Source organism: Oncorhynchus gorbuscha, linkage group LG03 (assembly GCF_021184085.1).
Source record: "Oncorhynchus gorbuscha isolate QuinsamMale2020 ecotype Even-year linkage group LG03, OgorEven_v1.0, whole genome shotgun sequence".
NCBI classification, from domain to species: Eukaryota; Metazoa; Chordata; class Actinopteri; order Salmoniformes; family Salmonidae; genus Oncorhynchus; species Oncorhynchus gorbuscha.
Genome location: NC_060175.1, coordinates 83056547 through 83074704, shown reverse-complemented (window position 1 = coordinate 83074704; position 18158 = coordinate 83056547). Strand labels below are relative to the sequence as shown.

At 45.2% G+C, this 18158-nt stretch overlaps 1 protein-coding gene across 6 annotated transcripts in view; it reads left to right on the top strand.

The window, feature by feature from the left end:
- Positions 1-18158, top strand: part of LOC124032063 (signal peptide, CUB and EGF-like domain-containing protein 3) — a 125310-nt gene that overhangs the window by 17100 nt on the left and 90052 nt on the right. For all 6 annotated transcript variants that reach the window (XM_046344097.1, XM_046344095.1, XM_046344100.1 and 3 more), the window contains exon 2: positions 17619-17741. In XM_046344097.1, coding sequence (XP_046200053.1) covers positions 17619-17741 — 123 coding nt within the window. The remainder of the gene's footprint in view (positions 1-17618; positions 17742-18158) is intronic.

Sequence of the window (18158 nt, the reverse complement as noted above, 5' to 3'; positions counted from 1 at the left end):
AGAATACACCGTAGTTCTGTTCAGGACTACACAGCAAGTCACCGGATCCCAGATGTCTGTAGAGGAGAACAGTAGAAGACGGGTGGGGACCCCTTTGGACAATCAGAGCCTTACAAGCGTGCCGTGAAAAGGCCCAACAAACCCCTTTCCAAGAAGGGCCGGTTAGGAGAGAAACATGTTAATTCTGTGTTACCATTTCGTAAGCTAGTAAATAATTAATTAAACCAATTTGTGTAGTATTGAATCATAAGTAAGGCTCTGGATTTTGCTGATGCAAGGTTACGACTGTTCAGAATGATGATATGATACGAGGTTAGGATTAATAAATTGACTGTTTGTGGATGTGATAGGTAAAGACCTTTAGAGTTTAATTCAGGAGATGGTAACTCTTTAAACAACCGTTCTCGTAGTACCCCAAATTCTACTGAGTTAATTGCTGCATGATTAATTTAAAAAAGGGTAACAATTTAACATAGTTAGTTGATTAGATAAATAACAGTCATCAGATTATTGAAAGTACAGTCATGGCATACTATCACATTTAAGGTAAAACCCAGATGCAGACTGTCAAAGTAACAATGTTTACAGGGGCAAAGGTACAGGATGGCATGCAGGCTCAGGGTCAGGTCAGGGAGAGGTTGGTAATCCACAGTAGGGAGGCAAAGGTACAGGACGGCAGGGCAGGCAGAAGTCGGTAATCCAGAGTAGTGGGGAAAAGGTACAGGATGGCAGGCAGGGTCAACACCGGGAAAACTAGAAGACGAACTTAGACAAGACAGGAGCAAGGTGGAAAACGCAGGTAGGTTCTACAAACAAAACAAACTGGCAACAAACAAACAGAGAACACAGGTATGAATACACAGGGGATAATGGGGAAGATGGGCGACACTTGGAGGGGGTTAGAGACAAGCACAAAGACAAGTGAAACAGATCAGTGCGTGACATACATTACCAGTCAAAAGTTTGGACACACCTACTCATTCAAGGGTTTTTCTTAATTTGCACTGTTTCTTACATTGTAGAATAATCGGGAACACTTCAAAGCTATGAAATAACACATTTGGAATCATGTAGTAACCAAAAAAGTGTTAAACAAATCCAAATATATTTTATATTTGAGATTCTTTAAAGTAGCTAGCCTTTGCCTTGATGACAGCTTTTCACACTCTTGACATTCTCCATGAGATAGTACCCTAGAATGCACTTCAATTAACAGGTGTACCTTGTTAAAAGTTAATTTGTGGAATGTCTTTCCTTCTTAATACGTTTGAGCCAATCAGTTGTGTTGTGACAAGATAGGGGTGGTATACAGAAGATATTTGGTTAAATAAAGAAGTCCATATTAGGGCAAGAATAGCTCAAATAAGCAAAGAGAAATGACAGTCCATCATTGCTTTAAGACATGAAGGTCAGTCCATATGAAAAATGTAAGAATTTTGTACGTTTCTTCAAATGCAGTCGCAAAAAGCATCAAACGCTATGATGAAACTGGCTCTCGTGAAGAACGCCACAGGAACGGAAGACCCAGGGTTACCTCTGCTGCAGAGGATATGTTCATTCGAGTTACCAGACTTAGGTATTGCAGCCCAAGTAAATCCTTCACATTGTTCAAGTAACAGACACATCTCAACATCAACAGTTCAGAAGAGACTGCGTGAATCAGGCCTTCATGGTTGAATTGCTGCAAAGAAACAACTACTAAAGGACACCAATAAGAATAAGAGACTTGCTTGGGCCAAGAAACACGAGCAATGGACATTACACCGGTGGAAATCTTTGGTCTGATTAGTCAACATTTTAGATTTTTAGTTCCAACCACCGTGTCTTTGTGAGACGCACAGTAGGTGAGCGGATGATCTCTGCATGTGTGGTTCACACCATGAAGCATGGAGGAGGAGGTGTGATGGTGTGGGGGTGCTTTGCTGGTGACACTGTCTGCGATTAATTTAGAATTCAAGGCATACTTAACCAGCATGACTTCTACAGCATTCTGCAGTGATATGCCATCCCATCTGGTTTGCGCTTAGTTGGACTATCATTTGTTTTTCAACAGGACAATGACCCAGCACACCTCCAGGTTGTGTAAGGGCTGTTTCATCAAGAAGGAGAGTGATGGAGTGCTGCAGCAGATGACCTGTCCTGCACAATCACCCAACCTCAACCCTATTGAGATGGTTTGGGATGAGTTGGACCACAGAGTGAAGGAATAGCAGCCAACAAGTGCTCAGCATATGTGGAAACTCCTTCAAGATTGTTGGAAAGTGTTCTAGGTGAAGCTCGTTGAGAGAATGCCAAGAGTGTGCAAAGCTGTCATCAAGGCAAAGGGAGGCTACTTTGAAGAATCTAAAATCTAAAGTATATTTTTGGCTAGTACATGATTCCATGTGTTTTTTCGTAGTTTTAATGTCTTTAATGTAGAAAATAGTTTTTTTTTAAACAAAGAAAAACTCTTGAATGAGTAGGTGTGTCCAAACGTTTGACTGGTACTGTATATAACAACACATTTAGATATATAATGCAAGTTATATAGCAGCACTATAAGGTATATTTATTTTTTATATTTAACCAGTTAGGCCAGTTGAGAACAAGTTCTCATTTACAACTGCAACCTGGCCAAGATAAAGCAAAGCAGTGCGACAGAAACAACACAGAGTTACACATGGGATAAAAAAACGTACAGTCAATAACACAATATAGAAATCTATTAACAGTGTGTGCAAATGTGGTAAGATTAGGGAGGTACGGAAATAAATAGGACAAAGTGGCGAAATAATTACAATATAGCAATTAGACTGGAGTGATAGATGTAAAGAAGATGAATGTGCAAGTAGAGATACTGGGGTGCAAAGGATAAATAAAAATTAAAAATAATATGGGGATGAGGTAGTTGGGTGGGCTATTTACAGATGGACTGTGTACAGGTGCAATGATCTGTAGGCAGTTCTGACAGCTGATGCTTAAAGCTAGACAGGGCGTTATAAAGTCTCCAGCTTTAGTGATTTTTGCAATTTGTTCCAGTCATTGGCAGCAGAGAACTGGAAGGATAGGCGGCCAAAGGAGGAGTTGGCTTTGGGGATGACCAGTGAAATATACCTGCTGGAGTGCGTGTTACGGGTGGGTGCTGCTAGGGTGATAAGGCGGAGCTTTACCTAGCAAAGACTTACAGATGACCTGGAGCCAGTGGGTTTGGCGACGAATATGTAGCGAGGGCCAGCCAATGAGAGCATACAGGTCGCAGTGGTGGGTAGTATATGGGGCTTTGGTGACAAGACGGATGTCATTGTGATAGACTACATCCAATTTGCTGAGTGGAGTGTTGGAGGATATTTCGTAAATGCCATAATTCATTCATTCATTCATGCCATAAGAGCGTCTGCTAAATGACTTAAATGTTAAATGTTAAATGCTTAGGGTTGTCGTCCTGTTGGAAGGTGAACCCCAGTCTGAGATCCTGAGCACTCCAGAGTAGCTTTTCATCTTTCTGTACTTTGCTCCATTCATCTTTCCCTCAATCCCGACTAGTCTCCCAGTCCCTGCCGCTGAAAATCATCCCCTCAGCATGATGCTGCCATCACCATGCTGCACCGTAGGGATGTTGCCAGGGTTCCTCCAGACACTTGACACTTGGCATTCAGGCCAAAAAGTTAAATCTTGGATTCATCAAACCAGAGAATCTTGTTTCTCATGGTCTGAGATTCCAAGCGGGCTGCCATGTGCCTTTTACTGAGAATTGGCTTCCGTCTGGCCACTCTACCATAAAGGCCTGATTGGTGGAGTGTCGCAGAGACTGTTGTCCTTCTGGAAGGTTCTCCCATCTCCACAGAGGAACTCTGTCAAAGTGACCATTGGTTCCTTGGTCACCTCCCTGACAAAGGCCCTTCTCCTCACGAATGCTCAGTTTGGCTGGGTGGCCAGCTCTAGGAACAGTCTTGATGGTTCCAAACTCCTTCCATCTAAGACTGATGGAGGCCACTGTGTTCTAAGGACATTCCTTCGATCTCATGGCTTGGTTTTTACTCTGACATGCACTGTCAACTGAGACCTTATATAGACAGGTGTGTGCCTTTCCAAATCATGTCCAATCAATTGAATTTACCCCAGGTGGACTCCAATCAAGTTGTAGAAACATCTCAAGGATGATCAATGGAAACAGGATGCACCTGAAATACATTTTGAGTCTTATGTAAATAAGGTATTTCTGTTGTTTAACATTTCCAAACATTTTTTAAAACCTGTTTTTGCTTTTTCATTATGGGGTATTGTGTGTAGATTGATGAGTATTTTTTATTTATTGAATCCATTTTATAATAAGGCTGTAACGTAACAAAATGTGGAAAAAGGGAAGGGGTCAGAATACTTTCTGGATGATCTGTATATAGGAACAATATAAGATATATGGTATAAGTTATATAACAGCACTATAATGTATATAACAGCACTATAAGGTATTTAGTTTAAGGTATATAACAGTACTATAAGGTATATATAGTGGCGTCCTTCATTACTGTAATAGATTTTGCCACGGTATAGGAGGGTCTATGAGTCAAGTGTGGCCACACGTCACAGCCATTCATCCTAATTATATGGACGCAGCACAGCATGGCACCCCAAACACCGGATGCAGCCCATGAAAGCCACAGAGCATTGACCGCCATTCAGAAAGTTTGAGCTGAAGTTGTAAGGTAGCTGTAGGGTAGCTGCTCATTTAAGGCTGTAAAAATAGAATGTTCACTCAAAGCATCTCCAGGCACGATGGTCTCCAAGCAACAGATGGTGAGCAAGGACATTCCCACTGGGCACACTGGTTGAATCAACATTGTTTCATTTCAATTAAATTACGTTGAATCAACATGGAATAGACGTCTGTGCCCAGTGATCTTTGTTCTCCAGTAGAGAGAACTTTGTTCTTCTCTTTGTTTTCTGGTAGAGAAAGGCACACATTAATGCACTCCCAGGTCTTATGAGCCAAAGAGCTATACTGTTCTAGTATAACATGAGCTTGAGCTGCCCAACATCTCACAACGTCTCACAACAGGGTAGAATGTTGACCCCAATGACGTGTCAACATTCTACCCTGTGAGCTTCCTACCCAGTCTCATTTAGTGTCAGTAGAACGGTAGCTACTCCTGGCTAGATATTGAACACCTGCCGTGCTGTTTCAAATTAGACCAGGATAATCCATTTACAGTGCTGCTACAGCTCTTATTTACAGTACACTATTAACAGTTTGTTTTCTTCCATCGTGTTCCGTTTTGTTCCTTTTTCTTATTACCGTACGGTGAGATCCATCTACGGTAGACTCTTTCGCTGCATGGTTGGTGGACCCAGCTGGGAAGAGGTTTGAAGTTGGTGCCATTGTTTTTAGAAGACCAGGATCAAGTCAGTGGTCATGATTCCTAAACATTTAAGAGTGTGTGAAGGATGGGTGAAACAGCCCCAAATGCAAGCAGTTTATATTTTTATTCACGGCTTTTAAAAGCTTTGCCGGACATCAAACAGTGCATCCCTTCATGAGCTGGAGGGGATTTGGGTGGGGGCAGGGGCGGGGGCGGGGGAGGATTTTAAAAAGTGCACTAATGTTGACGTCTGCATTTCATCAAACCCTTTTTTAGACCACCAGTCTCCTGACCTAGTCGGTGCAGATCAGGTGTGCAGATCAGAAGGTGTGTTGATATACAGATGGTGTTGAGTCGCAAGCCCCATCAGTACTGTCATTGGTATTATTAAAAAACGATTTAAGAGTGATGATGGACTGGCCATCCTGTTTATTGTTTCTATTATTACTGTATGTGTTTTTGTCTTGTCTAGGGGTTTTGTATGTTTATGGGGGTGTTTCCTGTCTGTTTTTTTAAGTCTATGGTTGCCTAGATTGGTTCTCAATTAGAGACAGCTGTCTATCGTTACCTCTGATTGGGAACCATATTTAGGCAGCCATATTCTTTGGGTATTTTGTGGGTGATTGTTCCTGTTACCAGTGTTCCTATGTGTTAGTGTTCACGTTACTGGACTGTTTCGTCTTCGTTGATTTTTGTCGGTTTATTGTTTTGTTCGTTGTTTAAGTATCCTATTAAAATATGGATTATCATCACGCTGCATTTTGGTCCTCCTCTCTTTCACCCGAAGACAGTCGTTACATTAGTCCTAGCATGCCGTTATATTCTGCCAAGGGTCTACCCTATAGGGTGTCCCAGCATTATTCAGTCTATTTCTGTGGTAGGAGGAGGAAGGGGGTTGGCCCTGGACAGGGCAGGGGCGGTCCTTGTTGCTCGAGCAAACAGTCAGGGTCTCAACACACAAAGTAAACATTACCCTGTGTTTTAACTGTACACCTTGAGTTTGGCAATTTTCCCACACACTTTCTTCCCTCTCCCCTCAGCCCTGTTCCCACTCACACACCCCTTTCCTTTTAGCTGACCGGCCCAGCTAAATACACCTCTTATCCCTGCCCATTAATTAGAGGGGGAAAGCGCCTCTGACAATGTCTCACCTCCACAGCCCTGGCCTAGAAGCTCTCTCTGGCTCACATGTGGGGAGTGTATTGGACGTGGCTGCACATCGGCGGACTCAGAGAGTTGTGTGGTTGTTCTTCTCGAAATATTAGAACAAACTCCTTGACTTACTCTATGTCTGAGTACTATGATGCTGAGGATGGAACCACATTTGTCTGAAGATCTTTGTTAAACCAAGGCAATAATCAACTTGATTCAATCAATTAGCTATCTCCCCTTCTGCTCTCTAGTCTAGGAGAAATGTTGTTCAGTCAAGACTAGAGCATGCGTAGTCACAGTGACTGATTTACAGGCTGACGATAGGAAAAGCCTGGAGACACAGCAGCTTTCCTGGATTTGGGTTGTTAAACCAGGGCTTAGTGCATGACATGCACTCTTTTTCACTTCATGCGGTATTAAGAGCACCCAGCTACCCCGGCCCAGCTATGAAGGGAAGAGACTAGACTTTGAATGATGTGCCTCATTATAGGGATTCTACTCAGAGAAAGTGCATTGGCCTACTTGTCTTCCTAGGGATCCAACCGTAGGTTCAAGCGTTGAGCAGAAAGGTCAACTTACTTACATAAAGTATGTATTTCTGGGCTTCTAAACTTAAAACTGAATTTCTACATGACAACCAAACTACAGCAACAGTACAACATTTCACACATTTATTTTCATGAGGGAATTGGGTAAACAGCTGACCATTTCCCAATTTACATTTTTTTTGTTCTTTCCTTTTGTTGTTTTGACTTTGTTTATTCATCCTTGTCTCAAATCACTGACTTCAACATCTGCTGCCTTAACTTGTTCCCAACAACTTTGATACATCAGCACCAAAGAAAAAAAATCTACATACACAGACGGCCTGAAAAAGCAAAGCTTTTCATCTGTAGCATGAGTCAATTTGGAGGGCAGCGTTACTGAATGCATTCGGCAAATTTGTTTCTGAAGTGTTCAGAGGGTTGTCCTCGGGACTGAACCGTAGGACCTATTGATTCTGACATGTTTATTTTCACAGGGAAAAAGGCCTTTTGGATTTCGAATAACTTCTTTCAGCTTTTGTTGTGCATGTGTTGAAGGGAATGTACCCAATTCCCTAGGTGGTTGCATTTTTATTTAAACAACCAACTCCTCATTCACTCAGCCTACAGGGTCCACTGGTCCCACTCACACAGAACTACCCTACGCCTTGACCTCTTTCTCCCCTCTCCAGATGAAATCCTGCAACTAGTCATGTCCGGCCGCGCAACAACCTACCCTCTTGACCCCATCCCTGCCTCACTTCTCCACACCATCTCTGGAGACCTTCTCCCATTCCTCACTTCCCTCATCAACTCAGCCCTGACCACTGGCTGCGTCCCATCTGACTTCAAGATGGTCAGCGTCGCTCCCCTCCTCAAGTGAGACTGCTCTCCTTTGTCTCAGAGGCGCTCTGGTCTGCCAAAGCTGACTCTCTCTCCTCTGTTCTCATCCTTCTAGATCTATACCCTGCCTTCAACACTGTGAAACGTCAGATCCTCCTCCCTACTAGGTTTGGGCAGTATCCAGATTATCATACCTTCATACCGATCTTGTGCCATAGCGGGATATTCCGTAATACTGAACACAAGGGGCGCTGTTTTCAAACCCCACCGATACTCTCTAATCCGAAGGTTAGCAATGCTAACAAGTACATGTAAAATCCCATAGAGAATGTTAACTAAATGCTAACAATCTTATTGCAAACATTTTGTATAGTTTCTGACTTAAACTATACATGTATACAAGTAACTCAAAAACGCTACTCACACAAAACAAATATTAGCCAGCTAGACTCTTGATCCAGGAGTGGATTCTCTGCTGTTACCAAGCGAATGCTTGATTTTGGAAGATAGCTAACTAGCTACTAAATTAACAAAGCAAATGCACAACTGCAGAGCATTTAGCACATTTTAGACAGTTAACTTAATAGTTATAAGATATCTAGCTGGCAAACATTTAGTTGTGAATTCCATACTGTAACTAGATCATCTGGCGCATGCTGCACAACAAGGCTGCAGTCTCACGTCGCAATGTGCTTTTAAACAAACACCACGTGACAGGTGACTGGGCACTACCATAAGCTTCATAATAATGTGACAGGTAAAATGAAGAACGCATCCTACCTGGCAGGTTGCTCCTACCAGGTGGCGTGGAGAGGATCTGTGTCTGCACCGCATGCTCTCACTACTGGTGTCCCCTAGGGCTCGGATCTAGGCCCTCTCCTGTTTTCTCTTTCCACCAAATCACTCGGCTCTGTTATATCCTCACATGGTTTCTCCTATCATTGCTATGCAGATGACACTCAACTACTTTTCTCCTTCCGCCCTTCTGACACCTAGGTGGCGACACGCATCTCTGCGTGCCTGGCAGACATCTCAGCTTGGATGTCGGCCCACCACCTCAAGCTCAACCTCGACAAAACGGAGCTGCTCTTCCTCCTGCAAGTTCATGCTCTAAAACATCTGTAGAGTACAACCTTTACTGAGACAGGAAGTGGCACAGGTCCTAATCCAGGCACTTGAAATCTCCCGTCTAGGCTACTGCAACTCTCTGTTGGCCGCAGCCTGCCTGGTGTTCAACCTTGTTCTCCCATGTCACCCTGCTCCTCCGCACACTCCACTGACTTTCGGTCGAGGTTTGCATCATTTTCAAGACCCGTGTGCTTTCCTACGGAGCAGCAAGGAGAACTACCCCTCTTTACCTTCAGGCTATGCTCAAACCCTACTTCCCAACCGAGCACCTGCACCTGCCCGAGTCCTTGCCCATCTTTCAAAAAAAGTCTGAAACCCTACCTGACCCCCCCCCCTGAAAAAATAAAATAAAGGCGCTTCTCTTTCCCACTAACACTGACTTTGCTGATAAATACTTTGTTGAGGGAAAATGTACTTGATACGATTGTGATGTGTTGTTGTCTCATTTGGCAATCTTAAGATGAATGCACTAATTGTAAGTCACTCTGGATAACAGCGTCTGCTAAATTACTAAAATGTCAAATGTAAACATATCTGACCTGTTCTTTACTTTTTTTTATGGCTAAGATTCTATTTTTACTCAAAGTACCACTTTATTGAATTACTCCTGGAGATTGAGTGACTAACTAACTGCCGTTATTTGTGAGTCATTTACAAAATGGCCGTTTCTGTAAACAAGATATGAACTCAAGTAGAATAAAAACATATATATTCCTCTCTTCCCTGATCTAACCTGACAGCTCATGAGCTCACAAAGTGTTGGCATAATTACCCACGTCCCTCACTCTCGTTTAGCTAATTAGGGGGATACAAATTGCTGTCACCTTCAAGAACACAGCACTAGCAGAGTTGAGCTTGTTCCATGGTAGTCAGAAATGTATCCGTTATAGAGGTGGATCAAACTGGAAGCTCATTCCTATACAATGCTATCTAATTGTAGAATAATATTATGAGCATTTGTCATGCAGGTGAAAGAGGACCCAAAAGCGACTTAACAGAAACAGAGTTTATTTAAGTCCAAAACGGAATAACAGAAATCCTCTAGACTTGTAGAGGGGAAATAACTGGAGAAGCGGCCACAGACTGCAGGTCGCTTCGGGTAGGCGCAGGCCGTAGTCGACAGAGACACCTGCTCACACGCAGCATCTGATGAAGGCAAAAAAACACGACAGGACAGGGCGATACACAATCACAGCAAAAACACGACAGGACAGGGCGAAACGCAATCACAGCATGGTGAATACAATACAAGGAACCGACGGGACAGGAACAGATCACAAAGGAATAAATAGGGACTCTAATCAGGGGAAAGGATCGGGAACAGGTGTGGGAAGACTAAATGATGATTAGGGGAATAGGAACAGCTGGGAGCAGGAACGGAACGATAGAGAGAAGAGAGAGCGAGAGAGTGAGAGAGGGAGGGGGAGAGAGAGGGATAGAAGGAGGAAAGAACCAAATAAGACCAGCAGAGGGAAACGAATAGCATGGGGAGCACAGGGACAAGACATGATAATAAATGACAAACATGACAGTACCCCCCACTCACCGAGCGCCTCCTGGCGCACTCGAGGAGGAATCCTGGCGGCAACGGAGGAAATCATCGATGAGTGAACGGTCCAGCACGTCCCGAGACGGAACCCAACTCCTCTCCTCAGGACCGTAACCCTCCCAATCCACTAGGTATTGGTGACCCCGTCCCCGAGAACGCATGTCCATGATCTTATGTACCTTGTAAATAGGTGCGCTCTCGACAAGGACGACGGGAGGGGGAGGGAAGACGAACGGGGTGCGAAGAAAGGGCTTAACACAGGAGACATGGAAGACAGGATGGACGCGACGAAGATGTCGCGGAAGAAGCAGTCGCACAGCGACAGGATTGACGACCTGGGAGACACGGAACGGACCAATGAACCGCGGAGTCAACTTACGAGAAGCTGTCGTAAGAGGAAGGTTGCGAGTGGAAAGCCACACTCTCTGGCCGCAACAATACCTTGGACTCTTAATCCTGCGTTTATTGGCGGCTCTCACCGTCTGTGCCCTGTAACGGCAAAGTGCAGACCTCACCCTCCTCCAGGTGCGCTCACAACGTTGGACAAACGCTTGAGCGGAGGGAACGCTGGACTCGGCAAGCTGGGATGAGAACAGAGGAGGCTGGTAACCCAGACTACTCTGAAACGGAGATAACCCGGTAGCAGACGAAGGAAGCGAATTGTGAGCGTATTCTGCCCAGGGGAGCTGTTCTGCCCAAGACGCAGGGTTTCTGAAAGAAAGGCTGCGTAGTATGCGACCAATCGTCTGATTGGCCCTCTCTGCTTGACCGTTAGACTGGGGATGAAACCCGGAAGAGAGACTGACGGACGCACCAATCAAACGACAGAACTCCCTCCAAAACTGTGACGTGAATTGCGGGCCTCTGTCTGAAACGGCGTCTAACGGGAGGCCATGAATTCTGAATACATTCTCAATAATGATTTGTGCCGTCTCCTTAGCGGAAGGAAGTTTAGCGAGGGGAATGAAATGTGCCGCCTTAGAGAACCTATCGACAACCGTCAGAATCACAGTCTTCCCCGCAGACAAAGGCAGACCGGTAATGAAGTCTAAGGCAATGTGAGACCATGGTCGAGAAGGAATGGGGAGCGGTCTGAGACGACCGGCAGGAGGAGAGTTACCCGACTTAGTCTGCGCGCAGTCCGAACAAGCAGCCACGAAACGGCGCGTGTCACGCTCCTGAGTCGGCCACCAAAAGCGCTGGCGAATAGACGCAAGAGTGCCTCGAACACCGGGATGACCAGCTAACTTGGCAGAGTGAGCCCACTGAAGAACAGCCAGACGAGTGGAAACAGGAACGAAAAGGAGGTTACTAGGACAAGCGCGCGGCGACGCAGTGTGCGTGAGTGCTTGCTTAACCTGTCTTTCAATTCCCCAGACTGTTAACCCGACAACACGCCCATAAGGAAGAATCCCCTCGGGATCAGTAGAAGCCACAGAAGAACTAAACAGACGGGATAAGGCATCAGGCTTGGTGTTCTTGCTACCCGGACGGTAAGAAATCACAAACTCGAAACGAGCGAAAAACAACGCCCAACGAGCTTGACGGGCATTAAGTCGTTTGGCAGAACGGATGTACTCAAGGTTCTTATGGTCTGTCCAAACGACAAAAGGAACGGTCGCCCCCTCCAACCACTGTCGCCATTCGCCTAGGGCTAAGCGGATGGCGAGCAGTTCACGGTTACCCACATCATAGTTGCGCTCAGATGGCGACAGGCGATGAGAAAAATAAGCGCAAGGATGAACCTTATCGTCAGACTGGAAGCGCTGGGATAGGATGGCTCCCACGCCTACCTCTGAAGCGTCAACCTCGACAATGAATTGTCTAGTGACGTCAGGAGTAACGAGGATAGGAGCGGACGTAAAACGTTCTTTTAGAAGATCAAAAGCTCCCTGGGCGGAACCGGACCACTTAAAACACGTCTTGACAGAAGTAAGAGCTGTGAGAGGGGCAGCAACTTGACCGAAATTACGAATGAAACGCCGATAGAAATTAGCGAAACCTAAAAAGCGCTGCAACTCGACACGTGACCTTGGAACGGGCCAATCACTGACAGCTTGGACCTTAGCGGAATCCATCTGAATGCCTTCAGCGGAAATAACGGAACCGAGAAAAGTAACGGAGGAGACATGAAAAGAGCACTTCTCAGCCTTTACGTAGAGACAATTCTCTAAAAGGCGCTGTAGAACACGTCGAACGTGCTGAACATGAATCTCGAGTGACGGAGAAAAAATCAGGATATCGTCAAGATAGACAAAAACAAAAATGTTCAGCATGTCTCTCAGAACATCATTAACTAATGCCTGAAAAACAGCTGGCGCATTGGCGAGACCGAACGGCAGAACCCGGTACTCAAAATGCCCTAACGGAGTGTTAAACGCCGTTTTCCACTCGTCCCCCTCTCTGATGCGCACGAGATGGTAAGCGTTACGAAGGTCCAACTTAGTAAAGCACCTGGCTCCCTGCAGAATCTCGAAGGCTGATGACATAAGGGGAAGCGGATAACGATTCTTAACCGTTATGTCATTCAGCCCTCGATAATCCACGCAGGGGCGCAGAGTACCGTCCTTCTTTTTAACAAAAAGAACCCCGCCCCGGCCGGAGAAGAAGAAGGCACTATGGTACCGGCGTCAAGAGACACAGACAAATAATCCTCGAGAGCCTTACGTTCGGGAGCCGACAGAGAGTATAGTCTACCTCGAGGAGGAGTGGTCCCCGGAAGGAGATCAATACTACAATCATACGACCGGTGAGGAGGAAGGGAGTTGGCTCGGGACCGACTGAAGACCGTGCGCAGATCATGATATTCCTCCGGCACTCCTGTCAAATCGCCAGGTTCCTCCTGAGAAGTAGGGACAGAAGAAACGGGAGGGATGGCAGACATTAAACACTTCACATGACAAGAAACGTTCCAGGATAGGATAGAATTACTAGACCAATTAATAGAAGGATTATGACATACAAGCCAGGGATGACCCAAAACAACAGGTGTAAACGGTGAACGGAAAATCAAAAAAGAAATAGTCTCACTGTGGTTACCAGATACTGTGAGAGTTAAAGGTAGTGTCTCAAATTTGATACTGGGAAGATGACTACCATCTAAGGCAAACATGGGCGTAGGCCTGTCTAACGGTCTGAAAGGAATGTTATGTTTCCGAGCCCATGCTTCGTCCATGAAACAACCCTCAGCCCCAGAGTCAATCAAAGCACTGCATGTAGCACCCGAACCGGTCCAGCGTAGATGGACCGACATAGTAGTACAAGATCTAGATGAAGGGACCTGAGTAGTAGCGCTCACCAGTAGCCCTCCGCTTACTGATGGGCTCTGGCCTCTTACTGGACATGAATTAACAAAATGTCCAGCAACTCCGCAATAGAGGCACAGGCGGTTGGTGATCCTCCATTCCCTCTCCTTATTCGAGATGCGAATCCCTCCCAGCTGCATGGGCTCAGTCTCAAAGCCAGAGGAGGGAGATGGTTGCGATGCGGAGCAGGGAAACACCGTTGATGCGAGCTCTCTTCCACGAGCCCGGTGACGAAGATCTACCCGTCGTTCTATGCGGATGGCGAGAGCAATCAAAGAATCCACATCTGATGGAACCTCCCGGGAGAGAATCTCATCCTTAACCACTGCGTGGAGTCCCTCCAGAAAACGAGCGAGCAGCGCCGGCTCGTTCCACTCACTAGAGGCAGCAAGAGTGCGAAACTCAATAGAATAATCCGTTATGGACCGTTCACCTTGGCATAAGGAAGCCAGGGCCCTAGAAGCCTCCCTACCAAAAACTGAACGGTCAAAAACCCGAATCATCTCCTCTTTAAAGTTCTGGAATTTGTTAGAGCAATCAGCCCTTGCCTCCCAGATAGCTGTGCCCCATTCTCGAGCCCGGCCAGTAAGGAGTGAAATGACGTAAGCAACCCGAGCTCTCTCTCTAGAGTATGTGTTGGGTTGGAGAGAGAACACAATCTCACACTGCGTGAGAAAGGAGCGACACTCAGTGGGCTGCCCGGAGTAGCAAGGTGGGTTATTAACCCTAGGTTCTGGAGGCTCGGCAGGCCAGGAAGTAACAGGTGGCACGAGACGTAGACTCTGGAACTGTCCAGAGAGGTCGGAAACCTGAGCGGCCAGGTTCTCCACGGCATGACGAGCAGCAGACAATTCCTGCTCGTGTCTGCCGAGCATGGCTCCTTGGATCCTGACGGCAGTGTAACGAGCGTCTGTAGTCGCTGGGTCCATTCCTTGGTCGGTTCCTTCTGTCATGCAGGTGAAAGAGGACCCAAAAGCGACTTAACAGAAACAGAGTTTATTTAAGTCCAAAACGGAATAACAGAAATCCTCTAGACTTGTAGAGGGGAAATAACTGGAGAAGCGGCCACAGACTGCAGGTCGCTTCGGGTAGGCGCAGGCCGTAGTCGACAGAGACACCTGCTCACACGCAGCATCTGATGAAGGCAAAAAAACACGACAGGACAGGGCGATACACAATCACAGCAAAAACACGACAGGACAGGGCGAAACGCAATCACAGCATGGTGAATACAATACAAGGAACCGACGGGACAGGAACAGATCACAAAGGAATAAATAGGGACTCTAATCAGGGGGAAAGGATCGGGAACAGGTGTGGGAAGACTAAATGATGATTAGGGGAATAGGAACAGCTGGGAGCAGGAACGGAACGATAGAGAGAAGAGAGAGCGAGAGAGTGAGAGAGGGAGGGGGAGAGAGAGGGATAGAAGGAGGGAAAGAACCAAATAAGACCAGCAGAGGGAAACGAATAGCATGGGGAGCACAGGGACAAGACATGATAATAAATGACAAACATGACAGCATTGAACAAATGTCGAGGTTGGAGAGCCTTGGCCTTGCACAGCAAACACTGAGCTTGGCTCTGCTCTATTCTTAAGTGTGAAGGGGAGGGAGGTTCAGTGTAATTGAATGTTGTCCAGATTTGTGGAAATATAATATCTGTATGGCAGTGCTGGTTGAAATGTTGAGTTTAGCTTCAGACAGTCTAGACAACAGATGAGTTTGTGTAGGCTTTGCTTAGAAATGAGTTTCCCACACACTCTTGTGCGTTTTGAGTGAAGTGGTTACTCCTGATGGTTGGGTCTGCTGATACAGGAGGTTTGCTGATTGAGGAGGTTGATCTCTGCAAGATTGGTCATACCAGAAGAAATAGAAAGTTGAGAACAGTCAGGTCATATAGATCATAATGGAAATGCACTGCATTAGCTAATACATGATTTCTGAAGCATCTACATTGACCTTATAATGGGTTTATGAAGTATGTTTGAAGTTTTTTATTGATTTAGTATGTCTGTTAGGAAATACGTACAGTTCACTCGTGGTTTATGTAATACAGGATATTATATTGTCAACAGCTCAGAGTTGCATATCAAGCATGATACTTCAAAAAAAGATTCACATCTTGGAGCTACACTAATAGTCTTACATCTGAATCACTTTAAAGCCTGACTGCATGCACAATTAGGATATATTTTGACAGATAGCCTGACACTCTTTTCCTACGGCATATTAATTAATTCCAAGGTGTGTTGCCTCAAATCCTAAATGGTTGATTTTTGAACGCATAAATTATACCACAGTTTTTCTTGTTGTGAAAAGTGTTCTATTGCATCTTGTCTGAGATGTAACAATATATATTTTTAGAACAATGTGTTAATAAAAACAAAGAATTATTTAGCAGTAAAACCAAGTGCACCTTCTCCAGACAATTAATGATCTAGTTGAATTGATGACCCGGATAGGAGCATTAACGTAAAGTGGAAATGTGAGATTCTTTAGTTTTTGTTGTTGATTAATATTAATCAACATAGAGCCTTAGAATCCTTACACCTGACTAAAAGATTAATCTGTTTTTATGTGGAATGTTGCTTGACTATCACAGAACCTTTCCAAATGGTGGTGGTCCTATTCATCTTTAAGGATGATCAGTGAGTAGAAAAGATCCAGCCTGTTTCTATCCCTGAGGAGAACAGCATGTGTTTTCTAATGTCATTGTCCTCTGTGGTCATGCCAATGGAACTGATGGTCTATGGCTCCCAGGGTAGATGCTAAGCTAACGGGGCTCAGATTTCAGCCAGTGTTCCCCTGGGATCAGTCCTCGGGGCCCCAGCAGAGAGAAGATTTGTGATAAGGGTCGATATTGGAAGCTGTGTAAACTTTGTTAAGCTTTTCCACCCTGCGAACGGGGGGGGGGGGGGGGGTAATCCCAAACACCTGGGCTCTCAAACCGGGATCAGGTGGGATTAGGGAGGAGGGCACCATAGAGCCCACTCCGCCCCACTTCACTCCCCAGTTAACTCTTTTAATTAAACCCATAATTTCCCATATCTATGTGCGTGATCTTTTATGACAATATATGATCAAGTTTTGGGATTTTTACATCCTCCTCTATTCATAAAGTATTTAAAGTGATCTCAAACTAATATCCTATTTGTCCTGAGTTTATATTATTTCCTGATCACATGCCTGATTATATATTTCTAGACTTAACTGTTCCCTCTAACTCTGGTCCATTACCATGGCAGAGGGCTATCTATCCTATCCTCCCAATGAAAGCATTGGCTTCTTACTCAATTTCCTGACCCATGTATCAGAGGAACAGATTGTCCAAGTCAGCAGCCAGTCAAACAGAGGTTCATCACAGGTCAATCAATGATAGACTGTTTATTTACGCATTATAATAATTACTCAACTACTTATTTATTGTTATGAAGCAATCGGTTCTTCAAAAACGCCTGAATGAGCTGTTTATTTGTACCATGGTTTCGGAGAACTATTAAGCTGTCAAACATACCACAGTGTAGCAGGGTTTACTGAACTGAGTTGTTTTGTCTTTATCAAGTGTGACTGCTTGTATTCTTGTGGTGGTCTGACTGTCTGACCAGGTACTTTACAGAGGTTGTGTATCCACAGTGAACATCCTATATGGTGAATATCTTGTCAGATGGATGATTGACCCTCCTCCCCTACTGTACATTAGCCACCTGGGGGTAGTAAATATTGTTAGTTGTTATTGTCCTTAGACATCACTGTTCCCTCCATCTCTCCCTGTCTGTCAGATGTGGATGAGTGTGCAGAGCAAATTGACAACTGCAGCACCGATGCCATCTGCCAGAATACACTCAAGTCATACAAATGCATCTGCAAGTCGGGCTACAAGGGGGATGGCAAGCACTGTGAAGGTAAGGTGTCAGAGATGCACCCATGCGCACACGCACACACACATTTACATTACATTACATTTAAGTCATTTAGCAGACGCTCTTATCCAGAGCGACTTACAAATTGGTGCATTCACCTTATGACACACACACACACACACACACACACACACACACACACACACACACACACACACACACACACACACACACACACACACACACACACACACACACACACACACACACACACACACACACACACACACACACACACACACACACACACACACACACACACACACACACACACACACACACACACACAATGCTTTACATTTCTCATAGGCTTTCAATCTCAGACCTGAGAGAGAGGATAGAGATGCTGCGTGGAAAGGAGAGAGAGAAAAAGACAGGTGCAGCCAACTGCTCTTTTGT